This window comes from Solanum lycopersicum, chromosome 3 (genome assembly GCF_036512215.1).
Source record: "Solanum lycopersicum chromosome 3, SLM_r2.1".
NCBI classification, from domain to species: domain Eukaryota; kingdom Viridiplantae; phylum Streptophyta; class Magnoliopsida; order Solanales; family Solanaceae; genus Solanum; species Solanum lycopersicum.
In genome coordinates this window covers 31,402,736-31,427,183 of record NC_090802.1, presented here as the reverse complement: position 1 = coordinate 31,427,183, position 24,448 = coordinate 31,402,736, and the positions used below count along the sequence as shown (strand labels likewise).

The window sequence follows — 24,448 nt, the reverse complement described above, 5'->3', positions numbered from 1 at the left end:
GAGAAACTCAAGTTATTCCAACATGCTTCTTCACATCGACTCACATCACATAAAGAGAATCACAACAAATACTCATACACCAATCCCGATTCACTACAAACTCAAGAGAAACTACTTAACTCATGTTTTAACAAAAGTAGGACGAAAAAGATGAGGATAACGGGACATCATATCAACTTCGTCCTCCTATGTAGCACTCTCAACCAGATGGTTCCTCCATAGAAACTTAACGGAATCTACCTCTTTATTCCTCAATCACTTCAATTGCCTGTCTGAAATCACAATCGTAACCTCTTCATAAGCAAGGTTCTCATCAAATCCTAATCCTTTTAAAGGAAGGATGCATACCTGATAATCTATGCATTTTTTGAGCATTGAAACATGGAATGTCGGGTGAACCAGAGCCAACTCATATGGAACCATATACCAGGGACAAAGTTTCCCCTTTTTACTAAACCTCATTACCTTTTATGGGGGAAATATTCAAGTAGACCCAATCACCTAACTCAAATTCAAGGTCCCTCCTTCTATTATCGGCATAAGATTTTTGCTGACTTTGGGCCATTTTCGACCTATATCTAATAAGTCAGAATTTCTTAAAGGCCTTATAAACTAGTTTGGGATAAATAAAAGCAAAGTCATCTACTTCAAACCACCCAATCGGAGGACTACATCTTCTCCCATAAAGTGATTCAAATTGAGCCATAGAAATACTTGAGTGGCAGTTATTATTGTACGGAAACTCTATCAACTGTAAATGATCATCCCAATTATACTTGAAGTCAATAAAAAATTCCCTCAACATGTATTCTAGGGTTTGGATGGTACGTTCTTCTTGACCATCCATTTATGGATGAAATGTGGTACTAAGTTTCTACCAAGCCCATTTTGGAAAGCCTTCCAAAAGTGAGAAGTAAATTGAGTATCCCTATACAAAATGATGGAAAAAGGAACCCATTCATCCTCACTATCTCCTTAATATAAATCTTGGCATAGTCTTCCATCGAATATGAAGCTTTAATGGGAATAAAGTGGGTGGCTTGGTCATTCTATCTATGATAACCCAATAGAATCATATTGCCTTCGGGTGCAAGGAAATCCCACAAAACATCCTCCTACTTCCAAGTGGGAATACCTATATCTTGACATAAACCTCCCAGCTTTTGATGTTCGGCCTTGACTTGTTGACAATTTGAACATTTGGCAACAAAATCCACTATATCTTTTTAAGCCATTCCACCAATAGACCTCCCGTATATTACGTTTCATCCTGGTGGATCCCACCATGAGTAATTTACTGCGAACCAATAGCTTATTCTTATATTTATCTTCTTAAGTTGTCCATATCCGAAACACATGACCTACCTTGATATCGATTATCTCATCTCCCCATTGGGAGAATGCCTCAACGGATTTCTTAAGCACGGATTCTTTCAACTCCATCAAGATGGGATCAAGGTGTTTCTTAGACTTCACATCAAACACTAAGGAGGAATCGGAGCTATGTTGGACTATTAAACCACCATTTGAGAATCTATTTGTTGAACTGCCAACCTGGACAACCTATGCACATTATAGACTAACTTTTTCTTCTCATCTTTTACGTGGGCCACACTACTCATGGAAATGCGACTCAAAGCATACGCAACCACATTGGTTTTGTCAGGATGGTAAAGGACACTCATATGATAGTCTTTCAAAAGATCTAACCACCTTTTTATCGGAGATTCAAATATTTTTGAGAAAACACATATCTTAGACTTATCTTAGACTTTTGTAATAGATTAACACATCTATATGCACCTCATAAAGGCAATGTCTCCATAGATTCAAATTAAACACTATGAACGCTAATTCAAGATCATGTGTTGGATAGTTCTTTTCATGTACCTTGAGTTTACTTGAGGCATAGGTTATCACCTTACCTCATTGAATCAGAACACAACCCAAACCTTCTCGGAAAGCATCACAATACACTACAAACCCTTTATTTTCCTCCGGTAAATTCAACACTAAAGCAGAGGTAAGATTTTTCTTTAACTCTTAGAAATCCTTTCTCACACGCTTCCTTCCACTCAAATTAGCTTTCTTTTGGGTTAGGGCTATCAAAGGATAAGTAATAGAGGAGAAACCTTCAACAAATATCCTATAATAGCCGGCTTTACCCAAAAAGCTTCTGATATTAGTTAGTGATATATTTTTAGGTCAATTCTTGACTTAGTCCATCTTCTTTGGACAACCTCTGTACCCTTGCTTAACACTAAGTGACCTAGGAATGCCTCCAGTTTCAACCAAAAGTCACACTTACTAAACTTTGCAAGCAATCGGTTATCCTTGAGGGTTTGCAATACAATCCTCAAATAGTTTATATGGTCGGAAGACTCTATTCATAAGGTCCATAAATGATGTCGGGGTATTATTTAGACCAAAATACTTCACAAGAAAATCATAGTTCCCATACCCAGTTGGAAAGTTGTCTTAGGGAAGTCAACCTCTCTCACCCTAAGTTGATGGTAGCCCGAATAAAGGTCGGTCTTTGAAAAGTGCCTAGCCCCTTACATTTGATCGAATAGGTCATCAATTCTCAGAAGAGGATACCTATTCTTTATAGTGACCTTGTTCAATTGGCGATAATCAATACACATCTTTAAGGACCCATCCTTCATTTTCACAAACAAGACTGGAGCACCCTATAGAGATATGTTTGGTTGAATGAAACCCTTGTCAAGCAATCTTTGAGTTGAACTTAAATCCTCCAACTCGGCCAGTGCCATCCTATAAGGAGGAATTGATCTGGATTGAGTATCCGATAATAAATGATTCCAAAATATATTTCCCGTTCTGGACCAAAGAAATTCAGGGTAAGTAATCAGGAAAGACTTTCGGAAAATCTTTCACTACAGGACCGACTCTAAAGGAGGAGACTCATACCCAATGTCTTTGACCCTAATATAATAGATAAATCCATTATAAATCATTTTGCAAGTTTTTAGACATGAAGTGATTTGACCTTTAGGGATTGAACTCCCTCTCCCCCTTCCATTCTAAAATAGATTCATTAGAAAATCAAAACTGGATTACCTGAGTTATACAATTAATGGAAGCAAAACATGCATGCGACCAATCCGTCCCAAATATGACATCAAAATCCAAATTATAAAGTTCTAACAAGTCAACAAATGTGACTCCATTGGACAATGCAACAGGACAACTTTTATAGACTCTTTTAGCAACAATAGAGTAACTCACTAGGGTAGAAACCGAAAAGGGTTATTCTAAAATAGCGGGGAGCACATAAAATTTCACAGCCACTGGACGGAGTTACAAATGATAAAATGGCACCACGTTCTAATGCATAAACATCAATTTAAAATATTTGTAACATACTAGTAACCACATCTGGAGACCTCTCTTGGTCACTTCGATATTGGAGAGAATAGAAGCAGTTCTTCTTAGGAGCATAGGAGTTGGGACCACTTTCTTGAGCTTGGCTATTATCCCTTCCTTAATCTCTCAACAGAGGACTATCTCTCCTAATATGACCACTCTTTCCACAACCATATCAATTATCTGTGCCAACTAGGCACTTGCCTCCGAGCCTCTTGCCACACTTGACACAATTAGGTTTCTCAACTTACGAACTGCCAACTTTTCCTCCGTGTGGCTTAGGTTTAGGTACCCTATCTTTGTTTACCCTTGGTAAATTGGAACAAACTTGGTTAGAAAACCTTTTTTTAAACCTTGGCTTATCTTGAATCTCAAGTTTCCCTTGGAAGCACCTCCATCATAAGACCTTGCCTTCTTGGAATCCCTAGTCTTCTTTTTAAGATTAATCTCCTCTACTTGTTGAGCATGCATCAACAAATGAGAAATGTCCATACTATCATGAAGCATTGTCGCATGAAATTCTGCCACCAGATCATCGGACACACCCATCACAAAGTGACTCATTTCATTCATATGATTAGACACCAAACATGGAGCATACTTGCACAACTTAGTGAACTTCAAAGAGTATCTGAACTCATGCCTCCTTAAAGAAGGTTGATGATTTTTTCAACATTTGCCTCCCTTTTCTACCTTGGGAAAAACCTATCAAGAAACACATTCCCAAAAATTTCCCAATTTATGGGACCCGCACTCAAATCCCTATTGTCCCTCCATTGAGTTTAACATGATTGAGACACATCTTTGAGTTTATATGTGGGTACTTAGGCCTTCTCATTCGAAGTTACCCTCTAGGAAATAAAATCTTATAGACCTCATCTAGAATGTCTTGAGGATCCACATTTACGTTAGACCCAAAGAACATTAAAGGGTTCATCCTAGTGAAGTCTGTCAAACGTGAAGCCATGGTAATAGCATTTGGATTCACATAAGGTTTAACCTTCCGATTAACTTGTGTCGTTGTAGCTTGAGTTTGTCTAGTTATGCCTTGAGCTTGAGTAGCCATGACTTGACTAATGTTAGGAAAGTTGCCCTTATCTCTCCATTTGTCGTAACTGGTTAATTGACCGGAACATGGCCACCTAGACGAACTTGCTCATTAGGAGGAGCTTAGTTGCCTTGGGCAGGAACTACCTCATTCGCAACATCTTCTTCAACCTTTATTATGGATGTTCTTCTAGTAGTCATATCCTATATCCACAAGAAAAGGATTAGAACAAAGGACTCATAGAGTGAAGACTCTTAGGCATGACTTAAGAATATCAAAAGAAGTGGAAGTTCCTAAGCATCCCATAGCCTATTATTCATAAGTGTGGCGCACACACCCATGAACAAGACTCTAATGGACGTGGTTCATGATACATCAATCCTAGAAATTATCTCAAAACCTTGCATAATATATTGAATAATGTAGAAAATTTAAAGCTTTTTAACAATTAATGTCAAACACGTTCACAAAAGAAAATAGAATATCTCGATGTCGTCTCATTTACCATCTAAGTACAACATATGAATCTCAAGTTAGTGACCTTATCCCTTTAAAATATAATGTATCATAATATGAAGTACAATAGTGGTCTATTACAAAGTATAAAGAACAAGGTGGTATCATGTTGTCCTCAAAACATGAGGACATACCAAATAGTCTTGGAGATTGCAATCCAAACCTTCCTTCTTCACAATAAGAACCTACTAGCCAGAACCTACACTTGGTAGATAAATATGGGTTAGTACATTTTACTTTACTAAGTATGGAAACAATGCAATTAAATCATTAAAATATGCACAAAAGGAACTTCAGTTCAAAACATGTGATTTCAAGTTAAAAGCCAAAATGTACACTCAAGTAAGGCATAATTAAACCATACCATAAGATAAAAATACATTTCATATATCATGAGTAACATCATACACATAGATAGTTCATCTCTTACATAATTGAGTTCACTTAACCTCATACCATAAATACATCACTCATGACCTCCTTATAAGTTCACTTGTGCAGTGTACATATAAAGTCCCATATCCCCACATACACTAAGCAAACCCATTAAGAGATCACAAGTGTAGTCAGATACATCATTACCATCACAATAAGTGAAATCGACCTTAACATCATTCATAAGTTTCCCTACATAAGGGACTCACACGAGGACTCCTCTTAAGACCCACTTGTGCAATTCACAGGTAAAGTCTCATGCCCTCACCTATACTAAGTAGTATCCCTCAAGAAGCCCTAGTTAGAGTTCATGTTCTTATCGTATTTCGTATTCTTTAGTATTCGAAAGATTTTTCCATAACCGACATAGACCATATGAGCTACATGAAATCCGGTGTCTACCTTCCACACCGAAAAGAGAGTGTCCTATTTGCTAAGGCAGGGCATACATACATTATAGATCCTAGGTGGATACACTAGCTAATAGTCCTATGTGGGTGCATAGTTATAGGGTATGAATATTGCTACCAGAAACCTTATACTTACTAACGTGCAGGCTTCCATCTCATGAGACATCATAGTTGGAACCTCCCTTCTTTTGTGAAAAAGCCCATCTCACTTGCATATCCACTCGATTCTAAGCATAAATTACCTTTATGAGTAACAATTAGCCTTTACATAAGCATTGGTTCATAAAGAATACCTTAGAGACTTAATCCCTCATATATCATAGACCTCAAGGGTTTCAAGATGAGAATAATCTTTCATCATATGTAATGAATGACCTGGAAGGTCATTTTTGGAAATTTTAAATATTAGTGTAACTGAGTTAATTAATTGATAGTTTATGGGCTAAAGTGATAATTTATTTAAGACTCTATACCATTTAGACTATATTTAATAAAATATGTGGGTAAAACCTATCACTTTTAGTACATAATTAATTTAAATAAAAAAAGAAGAAGAAGAAATAAGAAAAGAAAAGGGTCGAAGCTTGAGGTGGCTGAAGGGTTTGCAGGTATTTGATTTCCCATTTTCTATATGCAACATATTGTTATGCATATAATTATAGTTATTATTTAATGTTGGAGTTGAAACAGAAAGTGGGAAAAAAAATTGGTTTTGAAACTTAGAGAAAAAGAAAGTGAACAAAATTAATTGTACGCATTAAGTATTATATGTGGGTTTGTGTGCAGCATGAAGAATCGAACTTAATAGGCTTATTTTTTTTTGTATTTGGGTGGCGTGATGATTGCAATATCATTAGGGAGTATATATATTATAATATAAATCCAACAGTTATACGTATAGGGAATTTTGAGGGATTAATTTTAAGGTTTCTGTGATTTATATTTAATATGTTTATGTCACTTAATTAACTTTATGTTATTTGGAGATTAAGACTAAACCTTAGGCTTCAAATTTGGAAATATAAAAATTTACATTTTTTTTATATCAAGAATTACAAACTTGATTATAAATTTGGGGTGTATTTTTAGGTCAAGGTTAAACACATAAAAGTGTGGGTATTGTTAGTTCTGAAACTTTATCGTGAATATACACTTGAATAGATTCCATTGGTTCGGAAGCTCAACAGAAAGGGAAGGCTCAAGTCCAAGAGTAATTATTCGATTGGCTAAGGCAAGTGGATTTCTAAACTTTTGTTAAGCGTACGAAATTCGTGTATTTCCTTGTGTGATGCTGAGAATAATTTGGAGACTTATTGTTTATTTGTTGGTGTTGTATATATTGTTGTAAATTGTGCTTTGTTATCAAATGGTTATCTCCCCCTTTTCATTTGAGCATGTCATTTGCATTGTATCTGAGACATGGTTGTGGTAAGAGGATGATGTACTATTTTCGAGGGTCGTATCGCGCGCCGCGATGGATATTATATTTCGAGGGACGTATCGCACGCCGCGAAGGTTACTATTTATCGAGGGTCGTGTCGTGCGCCGCGACAGATGCATGGACAGATATGTCCCCCATGGGTCCCGGACTGAGAGACAGCGGGTGTGTATCATTAAGAAAGACATGCATCACGATATTTGACATTGCATCTCATGGCATTGCACATTTTATTATTGATGAACTTGAACATGTGTTTTGCTGATCTTGTGATTGTTTCTCTGTGAAGTTTGTGATTGTTGAATATTGAGTTGTTATTGAGAATGTGTAAACTGATAGAGTGTGGTTATTGAATGGTGTGTTTGGTAAACTGTTAGGCTGTAGCGTGGAGGTTTAGATAGGGTGTAAGGAGTACCCGTATTTTGTTCACTTAACTTGTGTTTAGAGGTTTGCTTATTGGGTACCACGTGGTTTGGTACTCATCCCTTGCTTCTACAAATTTTTGTAGGTTACGAGCCGGAATTTTTGTGATACCTTCCATTCTCTTCGTTTCCGAGGTATCTTGTGGAGGATTGTGAAGTAGCTGCTTGTCATCTCAGCGAACTTTCCTACTCCAGTTTATGACTTTGTTTTTACTTGAAAGACAACTTCATTTATACTTCTATTTTGTTCCAATTCTAATTTTTACATTAGAGGCTTGTGCACGTGACAACCTGGTTTTGGGGATTGAATTAATATGATTTGGTTTTCTTTTATAGAAATTGTTGTTGGATTGTCATTTACTTCCGCACTTTGTTAGATATTGGGTTTTAGGCTGACTTGTCTTGGTGGGATAAGACGAGTGCCATCACACCCATTTCGGGTCGTGACATCATAAAACCAACATAACGTGAGAATCTATCTTTTATATCGTAGTCATATAGTGCTTATGAGAATTGCCTCTTATTCATCATAATAATACACCCATAATCATCTCACAACATTCATGTTCGCATCATATCATAACAATCGTGTTCATATCATATCATGTTCATATCATATCATAGCATAACATTCATGTTCATATCATATCACAACATAACATTCATGTTCATATCATATCATAGCAATTTTTTTCATAATTAGGGTTGTAGGGAAGAGGAACAAGACTCAACACCACAATTCATAATTCAAGTAAGCACCTCCACCATAAGTGGATCAACAATTCAATATAAGACTATAGATCAAGTAAATACCTCCACCATAAATGGATCAACAAGTTAACATTAAGCTATAAACAAACTGAAAACCTTCATTCATAGCCTTCAAAGCTTTCTCCAAGATTCAACCTAACTTAATGTCATTCATTCATTATACAGGCTAACATAATAATACAATATTTAATTTCATGTAAACATACAAGATTTTCATCCTTCATTTATCAATCAAAACATATTAGGGTTTAAAGTTAGGAAAGAAGGTAGATTCATGGGTCTTGTGGGGATTTGTTCAAAAACCATAAACATTACTCAAATTCATCCATAAACCTTCAGATATAATCATAAACATTCAATTTAGATAAATCTAAAAAAATTAGAAAGAAAGCCGCGAAATTGTGTGAAAACCTAGAATTTGGGGAACTTTGAAACTCAATTTTAAGAGATCCTCCTGGGGAAAAGATCCTAAGAGTGAAGAGCTTTCATACCTTAATCAATTATTTGAGAATTGATGGAGAAAATTAATTTTCTTGGTTCCCTATTTGAACCTTGGTCTTCTTCTTAAATGGAGTTCTTTAAGAGTGTTTTGAGAGGAAAATTGAGTTTTTTTATTTGAGTTGAGATAACTTAAAGTCTTGGGGTTAGGGTCTTATAGGTGGTTTTAGAAAGTAATTAGTTCAAATAACCACCATCATTAACCCCTAATTAAATAACTTACTAAACCTAATACCCTTAATAAATTTCAAAATTGACTTACACCAGGCAGCAACGACGACCACCCACCTACGGACCGTAGGTGGAGTTACAGCCTCGTACTGCAAGCTCATCATTTCTACCAGAGACTCGCCTTTGAAATTTATGATCCCTAGATATAACTCCCTATCTACGACCAAGACTTATTGTCCATAGAACAGTCTACTGGTCGTAGATTGGGCTTTGTAGGAGGTGTTATTTTTAACAGCTTCTGGGTCCACGTTTAGGTCCTCTCCAAGGACCCCTAGGGTAGTTCTTGGGGAGTCATACCCGTACGTTTGGACCCTAAAAATATAATTTTACATATTTAAACATTTTTACAAGATTTCTTCCTCATAAGACATTTAAAAACCTTAATACAAAACCTAAGACCACATTAGTCCAATTTACAAGTTTCCAGATGTCATGCTCCTTTCTTGACAATTATGTACTAACACTTTCACATTAGGTTAGTTACATTATATTAGGTCTAATAAAATCATTTTCATATTTTTTAAGTCATTATACATCATATGAAGCTCTAGCTTAGGTCATTATATTTTCGGGGTACTACACTAATTGCATTTTCGTATCATGCTAAAGCCTAACTCGAAGTCACAATGTGTTGCACACGAGATGATCATACTAGTTTGACCTACAACACTCATGTTCTCCATCTCTATAAGGACTATTTTCCCGAACATACTAGTTCTTGTTACAAAAAACATTAGTGTTTTATCCATATTTATATTAACAACTTATTCTAACCTATTACTATAACAACTCCATGGACTTCTAGGTAACCAATTCTTCTACAAATATTTCACCTTCTTATATCTATACCAACTAAAATTCATGAATTGCTTCACAAAATATATCAAATATTTTCATCTAGCTACTACATATAATCATGCCTCATTTTGGTTTTCCTCCACACTAAAACCTATATATAGAATAATTTTACTATAACTTTACCATAATAGTCGTCTACCTACATATCTAAACCAGCTTTCAAATACTATCAAGACCTCTCCAAAAGAGAATCACCAGAAGGGCTTAGAGCAAGAAGATCAGAAGCACGAATAATTCAAGTTATTGGATTGAGACTACGTACATCGTAGGGTGATTTCACTATTCATTAACGGTATATCATAAGTTCATGGGACTGAGTTTACTGTGAAACATGATTGCATATGTTGTCACATTCCGAGCCTACACCCTGGACGTATTCGGCACTCAAGAACCATTGTCGGTCCCAAAGAAAACATTAATCCTGGTTGATTTCAAGCAAAATACTAATGCAAGCATACATAAGCATCAACTTTAAAGAAACATTTAAAACGATTCACTGAATCTCAAAACTTTGTTGAATATAATAAGTATGAAAATAGGTTTTAATAAAACTTTTGAAACTGAAAGACCCTCCAAAATTGTTTATCTATGAAGCCTCTACTATAAAAGGATGAGTGTATGGACAAGACCCACAACTCCTCAAAAGAACTAGCACTAGCAACTCGTAAAAGTGGAGTACCCCGAAAGCAATGAGGTCTTACTCATAAGCATATGAGCGGATGAAGTGATCTCAACAGACACTTGATGATGATCCTAATAACTTATGTCTACATCATTAAAAGATGAAGGTCGAATGACATCAACACATTGAATGTACGAGCATGTAATATAACTGAAAAACAATAACTGAAAGAAAAGACTAGAATAGATGACAATGTACTCAAATTGAATGCAAATAAACAAAGGAGTACATTTAAAACTTTACAATATACTTTTTCATCTATGAACTCAACATAATAAGTGATATATAAAAATACGCTTTAACTCTATTGGGAGATTCTCTAACCGACAGCCATCACTATAAGCTACATGATGATACAATGTCTCGCCCACACTGCAAGAATTGTCTAATACTTTGTCAGAGTACAAAAGTACTCAACTAAGTGGATCCACTAATCTATGCTTAAAAGCAATAAGAAATCATCTAAAAAGTATGATTCCTTTACTAATATAGGTGTGCATGAACTCATAACTCATTTAAAAATTAAAGTTTCTCTTTTATTAAATGTAAAAAGTAATATATTTGGGATTACTTAATTCCCTTATACTCTAGTTAATTCATACTTATAAACACTTCCTAAAAATAAATAAAAATTCATATTATGATATGATCATTGATGTATTGGGAAGTCACACTGCATAAACAGTGATGGTACATTCATATATCATATTGCTTGAACATTGCTGACATACTAGATACCATATTTCTTAAATATTGATGACATAACTAGATATCATATTTCTTAAACATTGATGTCATACTCGATTGTCATACTAATCATGTTTTAAAAATCATAGTTTCTCTCGTCCTAAATGTAAAAACATTTACTCTTGGGAATACTTAGTTTTCATATATCATTATAAAGAAAATGAACTCAACTCTAATGTTCTTCAACTAGGTGCTCAAGTCGTTAAAACAAGTTTTTTATAATAATTTATAAAAAGACTTCTTAAAATAGGGTTCATGCTAAATTATAGACGTGAACGATTCAATCCAAGGTTTTCAATAACCATGCTTATATCTCAATACTTAGAACTCAACAACTCCGGAACTCAAGGAGTCAATGATAATACTCATCTCAAGAATTCTTTACTCAGAGGATTCATGTGAAATTATGGTTATGAACTAATCAAATTAAGGAAACAATGATACATGTCATCTCAAGACTACTCGACTCATAGGGTTCATCAGGAATTATAGGCAGTAATTACTCATGGACCTTCATGGGTAACATGTAGTATCCCCATTATTAGGAATATAATCCCAAAATGATTAGAAACTCAATACTCAAGAAGAACTTAAATATATTGCTTATTTCAAAGATAATCAGTTGATCGAGATCATGCAAAATTTATGGGGATGAACTACTCGACTAAAGAGTCTAGAAAACAATATGGAACTCTTTTATACGACTCTTCTCATTGTCATAGTTACTTCCTCAAAATTCATCTTAATTTTCTCAAAAACTCAGTTTAAAACTCAAGTGTTTGCTCTAAGAATCTTTTCACAGGATTTCATTGACTCCCTATGACACTTGAACTCTGGGCTCAGATGCCAAGTCTTTTACGCCCTGGTCGTATACCCTAGTCATGACCGACACTCATAACCATTGTTGTTCCCAAGAAAATTCTTGAACTGGCTTATTATTATAGCGCCACCTAATATTGTTCGCATATTTCGTATTGACACCTCAAGTATAACCATGTACCTATTAAAAAGTTACATTATTCAAAATGAATACATATTAAACAATTTTCGTTGACATGGCATGGAAAGTGTATAACACATATATCTAGCGCGAGAAGTATAATTATTTATTTCTTAAACACCTTTTTCGTTTTATTTCTTCCTCTTCCTTCATAACTCCTTCCAACGCCTTCACCATTTTCGTTGTCACTGCCATCGCCACTATCATCACCATCCATCCTTCTTTTTGTAGATTCTTCAACCATCTCTCCCTCTCCCTCACCACTACCATATTCATTTGGAAAGTACACTACATTTTTGGAAATGCAAGAAAATCAATGTAAATAAATTCTTTAAACAAAAATATAAAATCAAAATAAAAAGGGAGAAAATGAATGTGGGTTCATCTAAAAACAAAATAATTTCAAATTTTCAATTTTATAAAGGAAACATTTATTCATTGAAATAACTCAATTCCACCATTATCCATTGAATTTCCTAGACGAGAAGAGGGGTAATCGATAACTATTAAGAAAATGAAGAAGGACTCAATTTCAAACAAACAGTTTTACAATCCTTTTATAGAATTGGAATTTTTTCACTGAAACAACTCAATTCCATCATTAATTGTTGAATTTCCTTCAATGTTTTCCCAAACCTCAAACAAAAAAGAAGAATATAAGTGAAGAAATTGAAGAAGGATTGATTTTCTATTTCAACATATCTGAAAAAGGTTAAAGAGCCGATGGTTAAAGAAAAACATATATGAAAAAAATTATTTGGATTTGAAGAAAACCGGTAGCGGTGACAACAATGGTGGATATATGACACACTTTGAATAAATAAGGTTGAAGAGTGACAGTGGGTGCACAAAAACTTTTAAATAGTTTTATTAAGTCATAATCTAATTATTGTTTCAAGTCAAATTGCAACATGTACATTGTTAATTTTACAATTTTCCACGTCATGGAGAGTAGGTTACACTCATTTTATATTTTTAGCTGATTGTAGAAAAAAATTCAAATGGACTTAATTTGAGCTAGTAGAGGTGTTCAATAGGTATATGTCGTTGTTGAAGTGTCTAAGTGAAATATGTGGATAAATTTAAGGGTCGTAGATGACTTAAGCCTTTAAAATATGACCACACAATAATTTTAGAAACAAACTCAAATACTTTATTTGAAGATCTCAAAATCTAGATATAATATATGTGTATGTGTGCGCGTACCTACGTGTATGCGCGTACGTGTGCATCGATAAAACAATGTTGAAAGTTATAACTGGACGGAATAATCTATGAAGTCTCTAACATACTAAAGATATGTTATTAGGACAAGATCCTCAGCTACCTGAATACTCTGCTAATAATATATACCAACTACCAATATTTAAAGATAAATTGGAGCCCTTTGAAAGAAATGTGGTCTCACCAAAGTTGTATAAAAGTGATCCTAATGATGTTTCTGTTGTTATGAGCACCTAAATTTGCATCATAACACGATACAAAGTCAAATTATGTTAATACATAGAATATACAATATGTAAAATAAGTTAGTGCAACAACTATTTAAAACTCAACATACTAAGCTGAAATGAGTAACTCTAACTATAGACTAAACAAGTTCAATTGAAAATTAAAACATTCATATTATGTATCAACGAGACTTTAAAAGTAAATATATGCAATAATAGAACATACTAAAATAATATAAACATTACTTTTATTGGGGAATTTATCTAACCGGCAACCATCACTTTGGGACTTTGATGGTACAACGTCTTGCCCAAGTTGTCACAGTCATCCTATACCATTTCGGGGGAAAGGATGAATTGAAGTAATGGATCTAATATCTAAACCCTTGTCAAGGGCTTTTGAGGAGTAGCTCAAATCAAAAACACAATCATATCCTACGCTGACAACGTAGTTATGGGTTTAGATTATTTGAATCCTTACCCAACTTGATGTCTAATACCACTCTCAAAATAATGTATAATGCTCAACAATGGTAAAATGTCCTATTTAGTGAAAATATCCCACTTTAGGGGAAAACTGATAATGATGTGTATAAATGTATAGATTTTTCTTTAAAAGGTTCTACTTTTATGAAATGTAACCCCCCGTAAATATTGACCAAGAGTCGCATGTTGATTTATTGTTGCTTAATTACTACAATATGTTTTATTCACATTTTGAGAACTTAAAATTTTGTGATATTGCAAACTTGCTTAACATAATTGTGATCGTAATTTAAGGGATTGTATTGGGTTATTTACGTAATATTATACTGGAATTATTTATAACTTGAAAGGAAGGTGAAGTATATACATATTGTATATATGTATTCTTTTGGGCAACCAACTTTGACTTTTGTCTATATTTAGTAGGTAAGTGATAGACACCACTTCTATAATATATAATTTCGCACCTCCTCTATAAGAGAATTTGTGTCCTTTCACTCTAAGAACCTTTATAACCTCCTCTAACCATATTACTCACAAAATTTGAAGAAAATCTTTTTCCTTTTGGCTGGATTTCAAGATACACACTTCCTTTTGGTAAGTGACGAGATATGTTTTTGAGCTAGGTAGTGTTTGGTGTTTTATGCATATATCGTAGTGTAGAACTTATTTTACAGTGAATAGATATTATTTGGAAAGATAATTTTTATACCTATGACTCTTATGCTTATGTAAAACTCTAATTTTGTTGTTATGAATTTGAAATATTGGACACAACTTAGGACATGTTTAGTCCATATTCTTGGAATTAGAAATCCTGTATGTTCAATTGTTAGTGTTTTGAGATCTTTTTGTACAAAGTGTATTTTGCGGTGATTCTTGATTATTTTCAAGCTTAAGAGATGTATTTATATCTTTCATGAAGTTTATAAAGTCCAGTTTTGTCGTTTTCTTTTCAAATCGTAGTTGCGACATGAGATATTAGGCTGTCCAGAATCACTTTTCTGAGAGCATAGTCGTATTTGTAAAGGCTAAGCATACTTGTGATGATACCCTATTTAACTTTGAAATTATTGAGATACTAGGAATTAAAGAAGTTATTTAATTATAATTTTAAGGTTGTATATACTCGTGAACAAGTTGAGGACCTTTATACGTTAATTGCTCTACGGTTTGAACTCTTGAAGTGGTGTTAGATTGTTTCTTGTCTAAAGAACTGAGGTTGTGTATAAACTTGTACTTGTACTATTTTTACCTGCTGGTATATCTGAAAGCTTATCTTGGTACCTCTTGTCACTTTGCATTGTCGTGTTGTCATTTAACACGTTAAAGACTCTTGTGTAACTCGCCCACTTGTACGAATTATTTGATCACTTGACACTTTTATAGGGACCTTGTCCTTCTTGTAGCTATGACTTTGTCACTATTGAAATTCCTCTTGATTCGAATCATTTGTTGTCTTGGCTCTGGATTTGTAGTTCGTCTTAAGTATGGTAGTTGTCCATTTTAAGTACGAACTACAAATTCATTTTTAATATGGTTCTTGGTTCTCTTGATTATTGGGCTTTGACCCTTCTTGATACAGAGTGTCGGCACTTCTTGATACCTGTTCGTGCTTGGTGTGACGACATGATGTATATAGTGGGCGAGTCTTGTTATTGAACCTCTTGGAAAATGGTGCTATGAGTGTTATTGTCATTTGGATCTTTAAAATCTAACTTGATACTCTTTGTATATTGTTTACTCGATTTACTGATTCTGTTTAAATTGTGATGTCCTTGACTTGAGAATGATAACATGGTGAATCTGAGTGCTCCGGATCTATAGTTTTACACCAGTAAGCTATTTACTTAGCGATAGTTGTTTTTATCATAGGGAATGTTTGAGAGGACACTTGAAGTTGGCCATTGAAGATGGAGATTTTGAAAGCCTTAAGGAAGATCACACTTGCATATAGACATATATATTTTGTATAAACCTTGGGACTTGTACATTATCTACTTGTTGTACATTGACATGAAATTTTAAGGGTTGATTTGGTCATGTCACCATGGGTTGTAATATAAGTATGGTTATACGTTTTTATCTTTTTGGGGTGTGTAAATCTAAGTCTTGTAATATACTAATTTACTATATGTTTTGAAAGCTTGTGTGAAGCATGAACCAGCTAATTTCGGTACTCAAAAGTTGGTAATATTCATGTTATTTCATCATTAAGTGTGAGAATAATATTGCATGAAAAGCTCGTTGGTTATTTGCTTAACAGATTTTTGGAGGGTTTTTCGTCATAAGTTAAAATTCCGTGCCATATCAATTTTAACCTCAAATAAAGGGTTAAATAGGCACGATGTACATCCTTAACTAAATTATACGTTAGGAACCTAATCCCTCTACTAGATTAAAATCAGTATGCCCTTCGTTAATCTCTTTTAAATGTTTCAAGTATTAAATTAGGTTTCTTGTCAAGTTGTAGTATCTCTTGGAAAGGGTCGCTACATGATTTACTTTCTCAAAATCAAGATATGCTTTATTGAAGTTAAAGATTTTTTTTTTGAGAAAACTATCTATACTTTCTTTATGAAAATATGCACCTTGATGTAAAAATATAATTTCTTAAAACTTTTCTAAGCAAAATATACTTTCTTGAAACTCTTCTAGAATAATGAACTTGAAGCAAATAATACTTTCTTCGACTATTTCTTGTAACACTTCTTTAAAACTTGAAATATATTCTACCCATGAAAACAATGCATACGAAATTAATATGGCATAATTTTTAAATAAGTTTAACTATGTATGGATCATGTTGTAGAATAGAATGAACTCTAAATCTAACAATGATCCTTAACAATGTAGAGTATAAAGATTTTGAACAATAGAATCAACAATAAGCACATTCACAATAGAGGAATTCAAAGATCATGAATTTTGGGTAAAAATCCTAGCTTTGATCTTACTAAGTGAAATTATAGATGTAGGGCATGAGAAAAAACTTAATCCCTCAATATGATAGTCTTACACACCTTAATGCTCGATGAATTTTGAAGAAGAACTCTGACTTGATGAAGAAGAGCCGAGAAATCATTTTTGAAAATTTCTGGATTCATTTCTCGAAAATTGTATATTTTGATGACTTATTCTTTCTTAGGATACATTATTATATGTTAGAATAACTAAAAAAATTATGAAAATATGCTTACCTTGATTTAGAAAAAAGAATTCTTGATGGACTTGCTCAAAAATCAAGTCTTGAACCTTATCGTTGAATTCCTTGATACTCATTAGAGATTGGAAGAGGATTTGGCCTTAAAATCTTGGAGAAATTCTAGGATTTATGTTATAATATCATGAAAAATATAAAGCAAGACTTATTAAGGTTGAAGAGAGAATTGAAGGTTGTGGAGGTCAAACAAAGGATAAAAAGTGAGAAAAGAAATTCAAAACAACGTTTTTATGATATATGAAAATTTGATATATTGCTGATATACAGATAATATATATAATGTGCAGACCCTTTTACGGCCCGTAAAACTTTCATAGATCCGCAGAGTTATGTGCAAATTTTGAACCTCTGATCCTATTTTACAACGTGAAACTATTGTTCATAAATGCTTTTACGACCAGTAGTTTATAATTCGTGGAAACTGCTACTCAAATCTCATTTTTGGAAGTGTCTACGGGAAAATGGTCATTATGGTTTACTCCAAACTTCAATTGATGCAAATTTAGAAGCATTGAAAAAAATATTCTTAGTCCATTAATCGGAAAGATAATGGGCCACCTTACTATTATATTATGAGAGATATAGTCATTTGAAATTGAACCTTGCATGCTTTCTGAATAACTTTATGAGTAAGAAAGTTTCGAACTTGACTTAGTGCTAGAGGGCCCTAACGACCCTCATCATTTCCAACACACTTCCTACTTGGTAATGAACCTTAATACACATGACCAACTAGGACTCATCTAGTAGAGTCTATATGCATAAAAAAAAATAATTAGCGTCTTAATTTATAATTTTTTGAGATGTACACATGCACTAGATAGGGTTGAAGAACATTTCTTAGATCAATATTTTTTCTGTACTAGTGGGTCCAAAGTGGAATACCTGCAGGATGTTAGAGTATATCCACGTCCTCACATGAGTCATAGACCCATAATACTCATGTTATAAATCCTCCTTACCAACATAGCTGAAATGATGCATGATTTCAACGGGATAAACTTTGAGAAAATGAGGAACTTGATATGTTTTTGGACTACGATTTTAACTCTTGACGTTGTAGTTGGACTGCTTTTTTGATATTTTTGCTTTTAATAATTGAGGATGAAACTCAAGCATTAGAGATCTTGATCACATTAACTATCAGTTTTTTCTGAACAATTATTTATGTAACGATATTTTGACTTTGCATAAGGTGAAGATGATGTGAAATTAAGCTCCAACTCTATTTCATTGGTAAAGGAGAAGAGTATATCATGTTTTTTCGTAGATTCACACCGTCCTAACATTTTTTTTAATCACAATCAATGATCCCAATCAATTTTAAGTTTCTTTTTTTGGGGAGCTTTTTTCCATTGGTAATGAAAATATAGAAAAAAAAATTAACGAGACAATATCAATTGCATATGTTTTTGTGTGAAATTCACTAATTTTTTGATAAATTCTAATAGATGGATAGAAATTGTTAAGTTTTATATATTTGTAGAATGTTTTTATTGGTTATGATTCAGAAAGATAAATTTAAGTTGAAGGTATAGGTTTAGCTAAAACTCTAAAATAGATGCATAGTTGGGCGGAGAAAATAATGTCACCCATCAAATCAAATAGAGCGGAAAACGGAAGCAAAATTTAATAAAAGGGTAAGGCACCGTTTATTTGACCATCCAACACATACAGTCACCCAGTGGTGTTTGATGTAATTTTACTACAAATGTGAAGGCCATTATTAAGTGCTAATGCTTTTTTGTAACTTTTTTTATTTTTTTCGCTTTTAATATTCACATTGAAGTTATAGTTAAATTTAAATTGCTCTATAATAAAATATATTTTGGAATGATGCTTTCAATAACATTATTTTTATGTCAAAATTTAAATCAAAAGCTTTGATTAAGAATGAGACACTCGGATGACTTTGCGACAACGTATATTGTTTTTTTTTGTCATTTTCACTTACCCTTGTCCTCTTCTGCACGATTTTCCTTTTAATTTGGTGCATCTGTCTCGAAGCTTTTTCACTTCTCTCTCTGGTGTCTTTAGGCGGAGCAAACGAGGTACCCTGAAAAACCATCGGAAAAATGGCTCTCAATTTCAATCCTCCGACGTTTCAGTCAATTCAAACGACTAGGCGTCCGTGTTCACCACTCAGATCTCATAGAGTTTTAATGGCTTCAACACTTCGTCCTCCTTCTGTGTGAGTTTCATTTCATTTCCTCTTTCTATTTGTCAAATTATTGGATGTTGTTTTAATCGTGATTATATTTCTGTTTCTAAATCGGATTGGCGGTAGTTGATGCTAATGCATGGCGTACCTCTGATCTTTCGTATATTTATTTATTTATATGTTGGTCGCTGTTTCCTGATGATACATAATTTTTCTACTTGTATATCTATTTATCTTCCCCTCAGGGTAGGTTGGGGTGCATTGTTTTGATATGTTACTATTCTAGAATTTCTCTTCTCCTTGTGCATGTTTTGATATAACAGGGTAATGTGAGTGAGGAGCTGAGTAGTTGTGGCATAGGAATAACGGCCTGAGATTCCAAGATGGAATCCCACTTAGAATGAGCTCATTTGCACGAATCTTTGTGGGCTATAACAGGCTTCCCTGTGGATTGCTGGGGCCTTTTTAAAAGCTAGCCTAGATACCACTGCCACTAATAATTTAAAGAAAAAGAGACTGAAATCTGATGCTCATTTTATTAGTGCATTGGCATATATGTATGAGTTATGTATGTGATCTTTACATTAAACAGTCGTAGATTCAGCATTTGAACTTATGGGTTCGAGTGTGAAATTCTATTACAACCTGTTTGTCAACAAAGTGGGAGGAGAACTATGAGGTACAAGACCTAATAGAGGCAAATAACAATGTTGGTCTTTTCCCTACGAATAGTCGATGTGCACAACGTCATAAAAGAATCATTTGATTTACTAGGTTCAAAATCTATTATCTATACTGGGGGAGTTTAGTAACATACAAATCTGAGCTTAAAGCTTTTAGGTTCGCATGAACTCTCAACTTCTGCAATACATTTGCCCCTGGCTAGAAATTCCTTTACTGATTGTTTTCTATCATCTTTTATCATTAGGGGTCATTTAGCTTTTCCCCTGCTGAGTGACTTAAATTGATAGCGTATACATTGCTAAGAAGATTATCATTGAACTGATTGACTGTCAGAATTAGATCTTGTTCTGTCAATGTACTCAATAAGGTTAGACAGATATTTGTGGTGTACTTCTTCGTGTACAAATGTTTGATCACACCTCCGGATCTGCTTTTGGGAAAATAACTACTTGAAAAACAATAGTAAAAAGGTGAGTGACATCGCAAGGGAGAATTGTTTTATCCAAAAAAAAAATACAAGGGAGAACTGATGACTTCATCCATTACTTTGTTCCTGACTAGTGTTTTTCTTCTGTTGACCAAATAATCATTTGCCTTTAACTAGACTTAGACTGTGAATTTTCAATTGTAGCTCATCTTTTCGAAAGTGCATAATAGTAATTCTAATTCTGCCTGTGCTAATTGTAGGGAAGGTGGAAATGTTAAGAAGCCATTTAGTCCTCCACGAGAGGTGCATGTTCAAGTTACTCATTCCATGCCGCCAGAGAAGCGTGAAATCTTTGATTCCCTGCAAGGTTGGGCTGAGAATAATATTTTGGTGCACCTAAAGCCTGTCGAGAAGTGTTGGCAGGCCAGTGACTTTCTTCCTGATCCTGCCTCAGAAGGATTTGAAGACCAAGTTAAGGAGCTGCGGGAGAGGTGCAAGGAAATTCCTGATGACTACTTTGTTGTATTAGTTGGAGATATGATCACAGAGGAGGCTCTTCCAACTTACCAGACAATGATTAACACCCTAGATAGCGTTCGCGATGAAACTGGTGCCAGCCTAACTCCTTGGGCTATTTGGACGAGGGCATGGACTGCTGAGGAAAATAGGCATGGTGACCTTCTCAACAAATATTTATATCTTTCTGGAAGAGTTGATATGAGGCAAATTGAAAAGACAATTCAGTACCTCATTGGTTCAGGGATGGTGAGTTTGCTTCTCTGTATTCTGTTGGTTACTGTCTTTGTTGCTCGGACTCTCACAAATGATGCCACATTCGTGTCAGATGCTTCAAAATACAGTATTTTTGAAGGATCCGCCACCCACGTGACATTTTTTTAGTTTGAGCCACATAGGCTACTGTTAAGCTTTCAAATCATCTTGAAAATTATTGGTAAAATTTATACAGACTTCTCTTACATAGTTATTTAATCATTTAGCTGATATAATAGCAAACTTTCAGAGTGTGTGGTATCTGTGTTGTGTCTCTGTTTGTATGAGCCTGCACATAGATGAGCTGCATCTCTAACAGTTCAAAAATTCTCAGATTTTGGCTAAACTAATGATGTATTAGAGAATTTGTTGTGTTATCTAGAAAAGGTTCTGATAGTACATTTGGTAAGCTACATTATGCTTTCAGCTCTCCAGTTAGAATTCCAAATTTACATGACTTGAATCTGTTGATATTTGTTTACCAATTCTAAAAAAAAAATAAAAGAATCTGTTGATATTCATGAGAGTACTTTCTTTTAATGCATTTGAATGTGGGTTCTATTTAGATACTAGTTTTAGTTCTCGTCTTACTGAAGGAGGGTATTTTAGTCTCTTTGTCACCCTTTTATTATCCATTCCCCACACCTCAAAGGCTTGTTAAAGCAGAGATAATTAATTTATTTTGTGTTACGTACTTGTGTATTGCTAGATCTTGAAGAATAAATTTGATTGCATCCTGAAGTCTCCTCCATTTTGCACACTATTGCTATCTAACCGAGGAAGTTGAGTGTTATCTAGTTTTGTATTATCTTATTCTTTCCTATTATCTTGTTCTTCAATTTTAATTATTACCTGATGTTTCCTTAGCTTCGGTTATTATATTATTTTTGTTGCTAGTATTCTTTTCTCATTATTTTCATCATAGCTTCTTCAGTTAATCTGAGTTTCATGTTCGCTATATATTGCACTTAGAGTTTCGATGTACATGATTAACGTGTTGGCATTTTCTTTAATTAACCAGCATGGTTTTAGCTGTTGATCAGGTAAACAGAAAATCTGAAATGGAATTGTTATATAGTCATCCCTTTTTTGCTACGATTTTCTCACTTAAGGGGCATATCATTAAGTTGATCTTTCTACACGCGTTTGATGCTTAACTTTTAGGATCCTCGCACGGAAAATAATCCGTATCTGGGTTTTATCTACACTTCCTTCCAAGAGAGGGCTACCTTCATTTCTCATGGAAATACAGCTCGGCATGCTAAGGAGCATGGGGACATGAAACTAGCACAGGTATGTGGTATAATTGCTGCAGATGAGAAGCGCCACGAAACCGCGTATACCAAGATTGTGGAGAAGCTATTTGAAGTTGACCCAGATGGCACTGTGATGGCTGTTGCTGACATGATGAGGAAAAAAATCTCAATGCCAGCTCATTTGATGTATGATGGCCGGGATGACAACCTATTCGAACACTTCTCTGCCGTAGCTCAACGCCTTGGTGTATACACTGCAAAGGATTATGCAGATATTCTTGAATTTCTGGTGGGAAGATGGGAAATAGAAAAATTGACTGGTCTTTCTGGTGAAGGTCACAAAGCACAAGATTATGTATGTGGTCTGGCTCCGCGTATAAGAAAATTGGAGGAGAGGGCACAAGCAAGGGCCAAGCAGAAGGCTCCTGTTCCTTTCAGCTGGGTATTTGGTAAAGATATTAAACTTTGAATGATATATGTTGTAGGATTATGTTACTTTCGGAGCACCAATCGACATAGGAATGCTAGTAAGTAATTTCAGGTTATGGTATCTATCAAGTCAGTATTTGTAAGGAAGATGCTATGGTGTTATAACTACTGCACTATAATCTTGTAGATACCTTAAATTTTGTTTTTGTTCTGCTATCGTTTATGGCTCATATCAAGAAAATGACAGCCTTTAATTTTTACCTCCCCTTTTAGAACATGTAGGTTCTTTATGTTGGTTACAAGTTTGATATATGAAATGTCAAGTGGTTATCTATAAGAAGTTTAATGCTATATTATGCTGTTTTCTTCTCTCTTTTTTTCACCAAGGGTAAAGTCACTGTTTATTATACATCCTAATTTTCTCGAGAATGCTCTTCATTGTTTGGGGTGCGTTTGGAAATTGCAGCTTGGAACTTTGTGGAATTTAATTTCTACGTAAATAATAAGGTATTATTGTAAAGCATTGGCTATATACTAGTAACCAACAATATTGACAAGAGAAATAGAGAGTAGAATGTAGAGATCATTTTATCTAAATGTCTTCGAGTATCTCTTTTAATAGTGAATGACAACGTTATATATAGGTCAAAAATCACTCCAAAATTCACAATGTTAAATGTTGTAATTAAAAGATACATTTTTATCCAAATTGGTTCTAAATGGATAATTTACTCATTCAATCGATTTATCATACCCCTTGAATATTGCTTTCTTCATCTCCTGTTAGTATTTCTGCACTTTTACTTATTTGTGTACATTTCAAATTGAATCTTGAGTTCACCAAAAGAAAAGCATGACATCAAAAAATAAAGTAATTTATCGCACGAAGGGGTCAAAGGAAATTCTCGCGATCACCTTGATAGATATGGGCATAAACCATTGCATTAATAATTTCCATCTTGTAGGGTGTGTTTGGTATGGAAGAAAATATATTCCAGAAAACATTTTTCAATTTTCTCATATATGGTTGGGTTAAATGTTTTTTCAAATCAATTCATTTTTCTCAAATTTAAGAAAAACGACTTCCCTTCAAAACTTAAGGAAAACATTTTCTTAA

At 34.2% G+C, this 24,448-nt stretch overlaps 1 protein-coding gene and 1 long non-coding RNA gene across 2 annotated transcripts; both read left to right on the top strand.

Annotated features, from left to right (window-relative positions):
* Positions 1-14,896: 14,896 nt before the first annotated feature.
* LOC138347215 (uncharacterized) lies at positions 14,897-16,604 on the top strand. The gene is made up of 2 exons (XR_011219973.1): positions 14,897-14,977; positions 16,256-16,604. It is a non-coding gene; the product is annotated as an uncharacterized lncRNA (long non-coding RNA).
* Positions 16,605-19,433: 2,829 nt separating this feature from the next.
* LOC101266607 (stearoyl-[acyl-carrier-protein] 9-desaturase, chloroplastic) lies at positions 19,434-23,591 on the top strand. Its single transcript, XM_004234769.5, has 3 exons — positions 19,434-19,794; positions 21,136-21,640; positions 22,811-23,591. Exons 1-3 carry the CDS (start codon positions 19,679-19,681, stop codon positions 23,369-23,371), a joined length of 1,182 nt encoding a protein of 393 aa, XP_004234817.1. The 5' UTR covers positions 19,434-19,678; the 3' UTR covers positions 23,372-23,591.
* Positions 23,592-24,448: the final 857 nt, after the last annotated feature.